The following is a 14,293-nucleotide window of genomic DNA, read 5'->3' as shown; positions in this document are numbered from 1 at the left end:
CAAGCCTGACAGTGTTCAAGAAGAGACTGGACAACACCCTCAGACACATGGTGTAAACTGTGGGGTTGTCCTGTGCAAGGACAGGAGTTGGACTCGATGACCCTTGTGGGTCCCTTCCAACGCAGGACATTCTGTGATTCTAAGAATAATTATTTCTTCACTGGGCAGTTTCAGAGGCAAAACACCATAGTGATGAGAAGTGTTCAGATGTTCTAAGCAGTGTCTGTCCAGGTAGATACTTCTGTTGACATCATTGGATGTCTTCACAGCTGTGAGAAATATGTTAGCAGAGTAATCAAACATGAATGTGCAGTAAAAAGATAACTAAACTCAGAATGGAAGCATGCTTTTCTAGGTTAAAATATTTTTTAAAATATCATTGCAAAAGTATACTGAAAAGCCTGTTGTTCTTTGAACTTTGGAGGACACAGGTATTCCATCACTGAGGAGGTCCAAGAAGAGTCGGTTATGTACATCAAAAGAGATCAGAGTAAAGCTTTGTGTCTTCATAGCAGAGAGGTGCATGAAAATGTTTTCATATTTATATTTGGAGCTAGCTGCTGAAAATCTTCTGTGAAAGTATTTAGGTTATTGGTGGTTTGGCTGAAGCATGTTTTGGCCAATTAAACAGAGTTATTTTGTGCTGTCCTAATTGTAAGTTAGGTGGTTTGTACATGAAACATTTAATTTTCTCAGGGCTCTGTCTTACTTCAGATGATACTATAGATACTACCCTTTACAAAGATAGAAGGTGATGTAAGGGAAAATAATGGATGCGCCGACGGCGGAGCTGAAGGGCTTTATCACAGGTCTGAATGGACTGAAGTGCCGTGAGGATGGATAAGAAAAAAAATTACAGGATTGATGAAATCCCGTTTTGTTAACTGCCACTCCAGCCTGGAGTTCGCTCTTAGCTTTTGGTGTTAAGCAAAACCAGTATTTGTTGCCATTACTGCCTAGTAAGTCTCCATTATTAGGAAGGTTCTAAAAGTATTTTTTCTCATTCATACAGCAGTTCTCAATGGAAGTATGAATATGCCCAAGGCAAGTCCCCATAAACAGAAAGCAACTTTCCAAATTTGTTTATGTTTATGTGTGTAATACCTAATGTCTTCAGTAGTAGATAGATTATTACAGATTGACCGGATTCTGTTCCACGCCTCCTAACTTTTAACTCACTTTTAACTCACTTTTAACTTGAAATAAATACACAACTATGAGTAGAATAGTGTCTCTGTACTACAGAAAGAGCTCTTAAATCCCACAAGTGTCTGTGTCTGTATGTGTGTTTGGTTTTGGGTTGGGTTTTTTTGTCTCTTTGCTGAGTTTGCTGGCAGCTAGTCTCTGGGGAAGAAAAGTATATTTACAATGCAAAAGTGTTCTATGTTTTTCTCTTCTGGATTATGCTAGAAATATGAAACTGTAGTAGAGATTTCGTTGAATTGTTAACAGACAAACTAAGGAAGAGAATGAATTGATAGAACAGAGTGCACAAGAGGGAAAGATGGTGAAGTTTAAAAAGAAAAGTTGAGCAAATGGCCATTTTTCTGCGGTCTTAAAAATCACCTAATAAAACATTGTTTTATTGCATAGGTGCACTAGTAATTTCTGGTTTTAGTTGTTACACTGCGTATGCTTTTCATGCAATTTTATAGGGTGTGTTCTCTAAGGTGGCTCATGAAAATCACCTTCACAGTCCATTTGTTTAGATTCAGCAGTGTGCTTGGCCACCTCTGTAAAGGATGCAGATTGCCAAAATCTGTCACTTAAGACTAGCAATTTGCAGCAAAACATGGAGAGAGGTTTATTTCTTCACCGGGCTCCTTATATTGGGCAGTCTGGTTTTAGATCTAGATTTTCCTTTCCTGCAAAGGCCTCCAAAGAGCCCCGTCGTTGATCACAGCATGTTACCAGTGTTACACATGGTGATTTAAGAAGTGCAAGTCTATTATATGCTCTTAAATATGTTTCCATGTTGTCCTGCTCCTCTAACCTACATTGTCTGGTTGTCCATAGTCTGTCTGAAGTGCACAGACCAGCCAAACTGCCCCCCTCCTCACACTTAAGGAGCGACAAGAGGCAGGAAAGCACCTTGTGAGTTGTTGTAACTTGCTGTTAACTCCAGATAGTGAACACCAGGAGCTGTTCTGAAGGTCTCGCCATTATACTTCACCATGTGTAAAAGGAAATAACTCAGACTGCTGACTCATTTTTTAAAATCTGTCCTTCTCCAAGCCAAGTGGCAATGTTCTCCAGCTAATCAAGGAAGGATCTACTTTGACACACGAATCCTTTTCCTGTCAAAGAGCATTTTGCTCTTCGTGTCGCTTTTGCGACATCTGATCTCTTTGGAAAAGGAAGGCTGGTTACTGGCTACGGTGTGGACTCGTCAGAACCTCAAAACAAGGCTTTTATAAAAGCAAGCAACTAGTAGGTTCAAGAGAGTGCCAAAAAGGAGAGGGTGAAAAGCAGTTTAGCAATACAAACAGCATTCTATGTCAAATGGGCTTTGCAGAGGCCAGAGAGGCTTTTTCAGTCATTGAAGAAAAGATTGTGGGAAATAAATGGCGATAATGAAGTCCAATGTTAATTTTCCCCTGTCTGAAAATCTGTATTGCGTTAGTTCAGAAATTTTTCTTTCCTTGTTTGGCAGGTGGTAAAAATAAAGGTCTGGAATGGGAGAGGGTATCAGACATTTGCTTGAAGTGGTGGTTTCCTCCGAGTCTTTGAAGAGCCAGCAGACAGTCTTAGCTAGTGTTCTTCTGAGAGAGAGAGACTTCACGATAATTTTCAGCATAGGTTTGTACGGAAAATCAAACATTAGTGCACAGACCTTGACAGTCACTAGTACCTGGACAAAACAGTGGAGGTACTGGGATACTCTTCAGTTCCTGCTCCCTGGCTTGATCCTATCTTTTATTGCCTTTGGTGTAGGAAACACCATTGCCAAAAATGCTTTTGTAAAAAGTTACCTTTGTGTTCTGATATTAACCAACAGCAGACAGGTTTAACCTCAAGGGAAGTGCTTACGTACCTCAAATTGGTAAGGCAGGTTAAGTCAGTCCACACTGCATTTATTTTTCAACCATAGGACAGTAGGTCTAGGTAGCTAAGTTAACTGATGAGCTTGAAAATGCTGAATATTCACAGGGTGTATCTAATAATACTCCATCTGTAGCTTTCTGATTATATGTCTGGTGAGACATGTGCTTTGTGAGTCTTCTAATTTTTGTTATTTGCTAGCATGTAAAGGAATGGATTTACTTTTGTTTGCAGGTTTTGTGCAGTAAGAATGACTTGCAATTAAAGAACCTGTTGGAAAACATGAGCATGGGGCATAAGACTAGGAAGGAGATGCGAAAATGTCTCATTATGTGAGAGCTGGGAGTCACATGCAGGACTGTGTGAGTCAGCAACGTGCCCTCACAGTGATGAAGCGCTAACCACGGGCTGGCTTGCCGCTAGCAAGAGCAGAGCCAGCAGATCAAGGGAAATGATTGCTCCCCTTTGCTTGGATGCCGTGAAGCCCCCCCCATCTGTGTCCATTGTCCAAAAACTGATTCAGTTTTGAGTTCAGGAGAAGACAGTGACAAACCAAAGCAGAAGGCATTGAAGGTGTACCTGGAGGTGCTGAGGCAACAGGGCTTGTTCAGCCTGCAGAAGGGAGGGGTAAGGAGAATTTGAATGCTGTCTTGCATCTGAAAGAAAAGGAAGAGCGAGCCAGAGTCTTCTCTGAGATCCACTGCAAAACGCTAAAACTGCAACAGTGACAAGTTGCAGCTAGAAAAATTTCAATTTGGAATAAAAAAATGTTCTTTATGGGGAGAAGCATTAAACATTACCAAGAGACTGGTTCGTGGTTTCCCAGAGGTGCTGTGGAGTGTCCATGCTTGGAGATTTTCAAAACTCAGCTGCTCAGGGTCTTGGGCAACCTTGGCTAAGCTAAGGAGGACATTGAACTAGGTGACCTCCAGAGGTTCTTTCCAAATTAAATGATTCTGTGGTTCTGTGACCTAAATGAGCTGAGCCAACATTAAGCTGCTCTACATCCTCATTCTGGAGGAGGGCTGGAGCTGCAGAGCATGGTTCCTCACCTCAGCATTTCCTGGCCTCACCTTCAGTTTCTGCAAAGCAGTTATTGGAATTGGGAGAGGAGTTCCTCAGAGCTCCATCTGTTCCCCCACTGCCCCCATGCTATTGTTAATGTGTAACAGTAGTAATTTATTTTCTCTTTGTTTCTTTTAATTAAAAATCAAAAGGAAGTATGCATATAGGCTCAAATACACTAAGAAGCATGTTGGATTAAAACAATCTTAATTGTGATAAATAGAGAGAAGTCCTCTCATTCTGTCTTGTGCTTTAACTGCTTACTGAATGGTTTTTAGCACCTGTCTCTACGTACAAGTTTTTTATCAATGAGCAAAATGAGTGAAGTGGAAACAGAACACATTGTAACTGTGTGAAAAGTCTTATGATAATCCTGTGTTGTCCATTTTCCTAATCTCTGTTAATCATTGCCATGATAAATGTTTTCTTTTCCCATTTCTTCTACCGACCTTCTTCCAAGTGTATGAAAAAATGTACACTTTTGTAATACTGGTCTTTTTTTTACTGCTAGTACAAATAATTAGAGCAGTGTTTCTTGCTAGAAGTTTTAAGTACTGTCAGTGAAATAATTATGTTGTAATTTGGGAATCATTATAAGAATTAATATTCTTTAACATCATGAAGTTTTTAATATTTTTTACATCTTCATTGTAATAGACCATTTGAACTACAGCAATGCAATTTTAGTCCATGAAAAGAAAGTTTTTTGGCAGTAGAACAAGTGCTGAAAGAAATTGGAAAATAATTACCAACCTCTTAGCAAGAACACAGAGGAATTAGAGGAACTCTGCATCTCTAAAAGCATTACGAAGTTCAGATTATTCACCATGTAAGATTAAATCAACTGTTACTGTTTTGGTTATACAGTTTCTGTCATTACTGAATGTGACAGTACAACACCAGCAGAGCTGTAAAACCAGGAGGTCACAGCACTTAGCAAACAGTTACAGCCTGAAAAGACTTACACCCTGTGCCCATTGGACTCGGAGTGTTGGCTTGGGCTCTGGTGACTGATCTAAGTCTGGGTAGGATGTGCATCTTTTGAACACTTAGGTCCGATTCTAATTTCATTCAAAGTCAGTGGTGTTTATATTCATGGTAGTAATCAGATTATTTTACCCATGGCAGTCTTCAGCTATTGAATTAAGTCTTCATTTCTGAAAGTGCTGATTAGTGTTTAAACCAGGTGAGGTTTATCTGTCTCCCCATCACTGGCATTCTGTATGAGTAATGTGTACATATATGCGGTATCAAACTACGCGAGTGCAGATATGACTCGTCAAAACTCGGAGTTCAGTGTTTTCCTAATTACTTACAGCCTATTGAGATTAAAGCGACAAGATCTCTTTTGTGTTAAACAAGAAGCTCACATTCTTTACTGGTGAGCTACTCTCCTCTCTCCCTCTTGATGATCACGGGCAACATTCTTGCAAACAGACATCCCAGTCATCATCCGCCCCCCCCCACAAGAAAGCCTTTGTAAATTGTGGTTGACCTAATTGTGCAGCGGCAGTGCCGCTGATGCTGAGCAGGGGAGATCTCTGGTATGGAACAGTCTGCAACCTGGAGCAGGATGTAGGTAAGTGGCAAAGCAGGGCATTGAGGGACACTCTCCAATTTCATCTGGGGGTGAAATGTCCCATGGAGAGACTTCAGTATGACCTGGAGACCACGGGCCAAGTTCTACACCCCTTTCAATATCGCACCTCACTTGAAGCTAGTGAACAGCGTTGTATGTTACTGAAAAAGAGATCTTGGCATTGCTATATATTTGGAAACACAAAGAGTCTTCTGAGGTACTTCAGTGTTTCAGTAATATATTATCTGTGGCAATTGTTATTTGTGTGTCCAATCCTGAAGTACTTGCCGAACATTCTGTCATAACCTCAGTATGTCTACATGAGGTCTTGAAGATCAGAGCCCATATCGAAATCTTGTAGTGTCTTGACAGAGAAGAGAGACACAAATGTTGAGATTTTTCTTTATTTGACCAACAGATAACCTCAGCGGCCACCATCGTTGTGACCACACTGCTTCTTGTGTGGTGGTTTCCTGCATGTGCATTCCCCCTGAGAAAAAATAGGCAAAAATCACAAGCAGAATCACATCTACTACTGCACGTTACCCAGTTCTCTGTGTAGAATTAGAAAGTTTTAAAAGGTATTTTTTGACTCCTGAAGTCAAGACCATTCAGTGAAGCTGAGGAGGCTTTGTTCATGTCATGTATCATTACCCATTAGTGCCAATACATCTTCAGTTTGCACCAGTGGAGACTTAATCAAGCATGTAGGAGGAGGAATAGATTCTTATTTAATCCATCCAAGGATGGCTCAACTTTAAAACAGGGGTGTTTTAGTGCTGCTCTTAGCTGAAACAAGGTTGTTAACACGACACAGAACTGTAGCAGTCATGTTTTATGTGGGTGCTTTCACGTTCAGACGAGTAGTAGTAGCAATCAAATGTGTTAACTCTGTTAAAAATTCATGGATCTTCTCAATGAAGATAAAAGATTAGGGAAGCAGTTTGACCATACTGATAGACTCAAAGAAAGGGAGAAAGTTTGGTTTTGCTTAAGTGCGGGGAATTTAGTTGTTGAATGGAAAGGTGTCTTTCTGTAGTTACATACTTCAGGATAAAACTGCTGTTGAATGAGGAGGTTCTTACACTGGGCTGGGTAATTCAGCTGCTGAGATCTAGATGTAGCAGATCAGGATCGATTCACATGTGGGACCTGATTAATAAGAGATTTGGTTTTCACTTTGTTTGCTGATATGTGGGAAGAATGGGCTGGGGGATGGAGATTCTGCTGTAGAGCATCTTTCTGAATTGCATCAGGAAGAGGCTCGGGTGTTGTTACTACAGGAGGCAAATGGGGCTGGGTGACCAAAAGGATCTGAATCCATGAGCAGAAAGATGCGGGAAGTAGTTGCAGGCAGGCAAGAAGAGGATGAGGAAATGAGATAGACAGCTAGGGAGGAAAAGCCTGCCATCCTGGTGTCAGGAACTGGAAGCAAGTACTTTGTTATAAATGGCTGTGCCAGCTATAGGGTGGAGGTCATTTATGGCACCCTGGTGACAACAGATGTGGCCTGTGTTATATAGAGGTCTCTTTGCATTGAGGTATACTGCATTGTGCATTGCTTCGCAATCTTCCCGTGTGCTTCCACTCTTCAACTTCCACTCTTTAAATTTATTTCTTTGCTATCCTACTTTATTCTCTTCTTAATATATTGTGCCTTTTATTAATGCTTTGGTGGTGGGTTGTTACTGTTGGGGTTTTTTTGTTCGAAAGCCAAGCAGGCCATATTCTCTTACCTGTTCGTTTACTGACAATTTTTATGGTCCTTTATGATTTGGTGTTTAATGTCAAAATTATTCGTATTTCTCTTTGATGCTGGTGTTTTCCTAACTGCAGTTTTGTCATGAGCATACTCTAATCCGTTCAGTGACACATACTTGGTTCTTATAATTGCCATTTTTAAACAGGATGATATCTTGGCTTAAATCTGGAACCTAGAGCTAATGTTATAGAAAATAAGGTCGAATAAATCAAGTAGCATTACTTCCAAAGTCACAATAGAGTCTTTGGATCATCTTGTATTATTAATATCATTTCTTGACAGCACTTACAACTTTAATAATGATTTGTAACCCTCTGAATTTTATTGCTTCTGCTGTCAGAAATCAATTTCAGTACTTAATGGCATCTTGTAACCTCAGTCAAGGAGAATGTTGGTTTGATTTTTATTTTAGTTTTACTCAGAGCTTCATTGCTAAGCTACACCCTTTCAAAATTATTTCTATGACATTTTTTGACAAAGTTGCTTTCAGTTCTCTAACTAAAAGACAATACTTTTGTGTATGCAACATAATAGAAGTATTTCTCTCTGATGATCATTTTTATTGAGCTGTAGCTTCATGTGTGCTTCAAAAAGTTGTAGATTCTGACCCTAAAAAACAGTGAGGTGTATGTTTAATCTTAGTCACACTTGTAGACCTGGAACTTCTCATATAATTAACATCTACCACAAGTGTCTTCAGGATCAGACCATAAACTATTATTTAATCTTCCTTTTGCTTACTGAGGTTGAAGAAGAGAATGGAGCACATTTATAATTCCAAATTAAACATTTAGATTAGTCTTTATTGATTTCTTTTGATCAAAATAAGTTTGTTTGGGCTTGCTTCTGTCATAAGTCACTCAAGAATTTCAGTCATTGAAATTATTGACCTTCTTGGGAGTTTCTCTTCAATGGCATGATTGCAGGAGGGAATGTAAAGTTGTACATTTCTGAAGGGAAATAGCAAAAGTGTATTTAAAAACAAACAAACAAACAAAAAAAAAAAACCCCAAGTAGCTCATAGGAACCAAACTAAAACAGAGTATGAAAAATTGTTCTGTGTCTAATCTTTTAATAGAGTTAAATGTGCAAAGGGCATATCCCTTGATCTCCTTTGTAAATGACTAAATGATGGAAAACGTTCTTCTTTGAGCATAGTAGTGTCTACTTTTCTGTGCACTTACTAGTAGATTTTATATGCTTTGAAAAAAGAGATGATTGTTATTCTCCCATTTAACACATAGAAAAATGAAGCATGGTAAAATGAAGTGACATCCAGTGGGCCAGCAGTAGATCTACTTTACCAGCTCAGTGTCCTGACAAGGAAATGCTGCCCATTTTTACCTGTGTATAGACTTCTTATTGGAAATGTCATGATCTGTTTGGCAGCGTGGAAGAGGAATAACGAGAATATGTTGTCAGAAGCAATAACAGGAGTGATTTCTTGTACCACATCATTTAAATTTTGGTCTAATTCCCCAAGAAACTGTCCCTGGAAAGTTGTTCCTTCATAGAAGTAAGGAAACTGATTTGATATGAAAGGTAAAAAATCCGAACTCCACAGGACAGGTGTAGAAAGCCACCTTTCTAAAAGCAAAGGCAGAATTTTTTGTCACTTTTCAAATAATCTTTACCCTATATACAAATACTATTATATACTATTTCTTTTTTTCCAATTACAAAGGAATAGCTTGATTTATGTACTGATGACTTTTAACTAACTTTCCTTGCTGTATTCCATTTAATGTTTATGTAGTGGATGACGTGGTACTGGAGCTATCAGAGGTGGAAGAAACAGCATCAGAAAGCAGCTGTTTTGCATCTGAGGACACCACAGAAGACTCGGGTGTGGTGAGCTCCCCATCCGACATAGTCTCTTTGGATTCACAAAATGACAGTGTGAAGTCGAGAGACATCAAGCTGGTCAATGGCTACACGGACTCAGCCGAGGCAGACGCGACGTGTGGCACAGAAATGTGCCCCGTAAGGAACACCTGCTGCCACAGCGTGGGATCTGACAGTGCTCCACACAGGTAAAACTCGGTTTGCAACCGGCTCTTGGAAAGTATCTTCCGTGTCCTCCTTGTAGGGAATCATTTAAGAAAACCAGCTTCTACTTTCTTCTGCTCTTTCAAAAACCAGCACCAATGCCAAGTGACTCCTCCCAGCAAAGAGCTCACTGCCAAATCCCCTCCAGTGACATACTTGTAGCAACAGGCAAAGGTCACTTTTCTGTTTGAACTTGTAGTTAATTTTCTTGCAAAAGACCGCTGCCCTCCGGAGTCAATTTCTCCAAGAAGTCTGAAATAATGCTGTTACAGTTTAGTTTACTTTGTAGTTCTGATAGCATATGAAGTGCTTAAAATGTTACTATATATTGATTTTAAAAAATGACGTGGTACATAAAATGGGAAGTTCATAAAATGGAAAAATTCAAGCTACCAAAAACCAGGTGGAAAAGGATTGTATTCAGTGAAATGTGGGATTGGTTGATGACTGTGTGCACCCATATGTATGTTCACCTAATTCTAACCTCCACTGACATTATACATTGGGGTTTTTTTTTCAGCATATTTCCTTTTTTTTTTCTTTTTTCTTTTTTTTTTTTTTTCATAAACAAACTTTTTCCTGCAGTTTTTGCAAGAAAATATGAGAACCTGGAATTTAACTAGAAACTGCCTTCAAGCACAAGTGACTCTGACACTGTTTGTTAGCCAAAACTCACATAGTTGGTGGCGGGGCTGCAAAGGGAACGCAAAATTTATAGGACTTTGCAAATACAAACTGGCCAAGTAGGAAGCTGTGCCTCCAGCAAGGAGGGTGGCCTGGTAATACTGACAGGGATCCGCTCTGTGTGATGCTGTGGAGTCATGGGACAGGGGCCAGAAATTCCTCTGAATTCTCAGTTGACACAAAGTCTGTGCTTTCTGGTCTCCATTCAGCTGCTAATCTGTAGCCCCTTCATAAGAGCATGTTTCATGACCTAGTTATTTCCTTCCTCACATTTCTGAGGGAGAACTTCATCTTGGATCATTCAGTGGGTGATAAATTAGGGATAAATTAGGCCAAAGTCAGTATTTAACCTATTGGAATGATCTCAGGGTTTTTCTTTATCCATCAGTATCAATAGGGACAAGGTCAAGCCTCGCTTAGATACTTGCTTGACAATATGTTTTTCTCCTGAATTGTCATTTTACAGTTTCTTAGGTCCTGAGCAGTCTTTATTTGGTGGATTAGATAGGCTAGTATAGTGACTGCAATTAACTTTCCAGACCTGATCCAAAAAAGCAACCTATTAATTCAGTAGACTTAGATTGGGCCTTGTGAGAACACACTTTCCTCAAAATGTGGGGTCTAAACTGGTTAGGAAAACACACATGCACGCTCAGTGGTGGGGGAAGAAGTTACCATAATGTTGAGCAAAGACATCAAAACAAAAGCCTGTAAGAACAATCATAATCAGTGAAAAATACTTTGGACTTCCTTTATTTTTTTAGTAAAAGAAAATGTCACCACAGGTCGTGAAGTGACACTCTCCCTCTTGGAAGTCTGTATTCTCTCCATCTTTCACTTCAGCCAAAGATATATGTTCTGTACATTGCACATTCACCACACAAAGTTTTCAGTAGCTGGAAAAAGTGAATGTAGAAGAGGCAGTGGGACATTTCATAAGACGCTGTCAGGACTGCTGCTCCGGAGTCCGGCTGAGCCAAAGAAGTGGAAGCTGAAGGGTGGCGTGGTGTACGGCCCGTCGCAACTGGGGAGGTGATTGCTCCCCTTGCTCGGCCTCTGTGAGGCCAGTGCCATAGCACCGGGCCCCCTGTTCAAGAGAGAGATTGGCAAACTGGAGAGGGTCCGGAGGAGAGCCATGGAGAGGGCTCGGGTGCTGGAGCACACGAGGTGTGAGGTGGAGGGGAGGCAACTGGGTTGTTCACCTTGCAAAAGCAATGTGGGTAAGGAGGGACCTGATCGCAGTCTCTCCCTAAACTGAAGGAGGACTGTGAAGCTTCTCATCAATACGCAGTTGAAAGACAAGAGGCAGCCGTCACCAGCTGCTGTAAAGGAAATAAAAACTGAATGTAAGGAGGAAATTCCTCGAAACAGGAGTGGTTAAGCAGTGGAAGAGGCTGCCCAGAGAGGTCAAGGAATCTCCATGCCTGGAGGTTCCAGAACGTAGCCAGGCAAAGCCTTGGACAGCTTGGTCTGGCTTTGAAATTAGCCCTGCTTGGAGCAGGAGGTTGGGCTAGGCTTCCAGCTTAATATTTTCTGTGATTTTATTGTGCTGAATATTCTGTATCTAATACAACCATAATTTAAAAAGAGTGGGCTTAGACTGAAATGGGAGACAGTTATTGTTGTTGGGGGAGCATGGTTATTTTTCATAAGTTCTATTGGAGACAGTTGTTGTCTGGGTAGTGCAGTTATTTTTCATAAATTCTGTTTGTTTTTTAAGCTCTGGGACAGTAAAATTTCTTCAGATCAGTTTTAGGATATAGCAGAAACTTAACGTTTGTGATTTATTTTAATCTTATATTAGCAACCACTTAGATTGCCACAGCAGCAGTGCTGACAGTAGTATCTTTTAAACTTTTATGCTCTGAATGTGCCAGTAATATTTGAAGGTAAATCCAATTCCACTCCTAACCTATGTTTGTAAACAAACCAGCTTTGAAAATTCTGCTTTTGAGGTCAACTTGCTAAGTTTTCAAAAGCCACTTCCTAAGTGTAGAGGGAAGGAAAAAAATGAGTTTTTTTTAAACCTATTTGTATGAAATTCTTGTTTTAGTGGAATGTAAATCAGTTCTGAGTACAAATTTGAGTACAGCCAAATTTGGAGAACATCAGTTTCAACTTCCACTGTCAAAACAGCTGCCACTCCACTAATAAATTTTTTTGGGAGCTCTGAGATTGTTTGTAGTTCTTACGATGAACGGGCTGCTTTCAGGACAAAACCAGCCTCCTAAATTCCCAGACAAGTCAAAGTGCCATTCATGTGAATAACTGATACCAAGCTACACAGAGTGTTAAATATATATCAGAAGCTACAAAACTTAAAGGAACATTTTACATGGAGTTTATTAATTCGTTTCTGTCTTCTAGTCTGTGTACTGCAATCTAACTCAATTCTAAAAGGAAGACAAAAAAATTGGGAGAACACGTAGCTACTGTAAAGAAGCAGTGGTTAGTAGTAGTGAGTCGAAGTCCTCCTTGAGTCTGAGCTCCAGTGAAGCCTGAAATTTTATTTAGTGACTAATTTGGCTGAGGCTTGGGAAAAAAAGGTTAATCAGAATAGTGGGAATATTTAGCTCATCCTTTTAAATTGTAAATCTGACTAAAACTTGGGCTTTTCACCCAGTGAAATAACTAATTCCTAAGAATTTATATGCTGTATACTAAAATTATTTTGTACTCTGTGGGCTGTGAAAAGTGCCCTTAAAGTGGAAGCAAATTATACTTGGAGCGTTTAGGGCTATAGAGAAAGCCCAAGTGATTCTTTGCATGTGCACTGTGAAGAACTGCAGGGAAAAGTACAATCAACTCCACAGTTCTTACCTTGGTTTGGTCCAGGGGCTTAGCCTGTGCTCCAGGAGGTCAAGATGATTTTGCCGTAGTGCTTACTTTGGTTAATTGTATGTTTAGTTTTAAATCCATTTTTCTTAGGTTTTCTGGAATTGTTTATTGGGTGTCCTGGGTGGTCTGTGCACAGCTGAAATGTCTGATAGCATTAGAACATCACAGGAGGGTCTGCACCTCATCTACCACTGAAGTTAAGGAAAGCTGAGAGCATTTAAGGGTACAGTGTTCATCATGCCATAGGTTTGTCCGCATATAGCAACATAATAGTATAGCCAGGTCAGAAATGGCACGTATTGTGGGCTGTGCACACACAGAAATGACCACCACAGCAGAGCTCAAATCCTGTTCAGTTCCCAAAGCAAAGAAATTTCTAAAATAAGATCCCTGGATTCAGAGGTTTCCAAGCTGGGGTCTTTCCTCCATGGTTTTGTTTTCCAGTACATGTGAGCAACCTGCAAGTGCACTGTCTTTTGTTTTCCTTTGGGGTTCTTGTTCAAGTAATCTTAATCCAAATACACATATTAATTAACATGTAGACTATCAAATCAAATCTCAGAACACTCTAGTTCTACCCTTGGCTCTGCCTCTAACCTGTTAAACCGTCTTTGTTTCTCCACCTCTGATATCCCTTTCAGCCACTGATGGGTTTTTTTTTATGGAAAAAGCCATAACACAGCTGTCGTATCTCACAACATATTTGTACAGCGCCTGGTGGAGCAGAATCCAGACCTCAGCTGGACGTGCCAAGGGCTAACCCCATATAAATAATTGACTACATGCAAAGTTTGGCTGTGAATGTTTTAATATTAACTGCTGACTGAACACTGTACTACATAGTTCTCTTTCTTCATATCCTTCCTTACGGTTGATTTCTTTGTGTTATGTATCTGTTCACCAAATTTTAATATATAGTGTTAAATGAGTAACAAGAAAACCACAGAGAAGCTGAAATGTTGCTTATGTAGCAGTAAGTACATCTCATGATCTCACAGTGTTGCAACTCTGTCCTCCCGTACCCCCTCCTTTCCCATCCCATCTATGGTGTCATCACACAAGCTCCTAGGGGCAGGGATCAGACCATTTTATATGCCTATAAAGCATCATGCACACCTACTGTCTGGAGCTTTATAAATAATTACACATTAAAAATTATGTTAAAATAATATTATTAGGGATGCTAGGTCACACGCTCAAGGTTAGGTAACATTAATATTAAGGCTGTCTGTGTAACCTTAGCTTCCTCCCTTTAACCTTAATTCTCCCCTTTT

General features: G+C 40.0%; 1 protein-coding gene across 14 annotated transcripts in view; it reads left to right on the top strand.

Annotated features, from left to right (window-relative positions):
- COBL (cordon-bleu WH2 repeat protein) overlaps positions 1–14,293 on the top strand; it is a 176,290-nt gene that overhangs the window by 140,770 nt on the left and 21,227 nt on the right. For all 14 annotated transcript variants that reach the window (XM_065052786.1, XM_065052791.1, XM_065052792.1 and 11 more), the window contains one exon: positions 9,205–9,481. In XM_065052786.1, the coding sequence (XP_064908858.1) occupies positions 9,205–9,481 (277 nt within the window). The remainder of the gene's footprint in view (positions 1–9,204; positions 9,482–14,293) is intronic.

Source organism: Columba livia, chromosome 2 (genome assembly GCF_036013475.1).
Source record: "Columba livia isolate bColLiv1 breed racing homer chromosome 2, bColLiv1.pat.W.v2, whole genome shotgun sequence".
NCBI classification, from domain to species: domain Eukaryota; kingdom Metazoa; phylum Chordata; class Aves; order Columbiformes; family Columbidae; genus Columba; species Columba livia.
The sequence above is the reverse complement of the archived record's forward strand: the minus strand, read 5'-3'. Positions and strand labels throughout refer to the sequence as shown.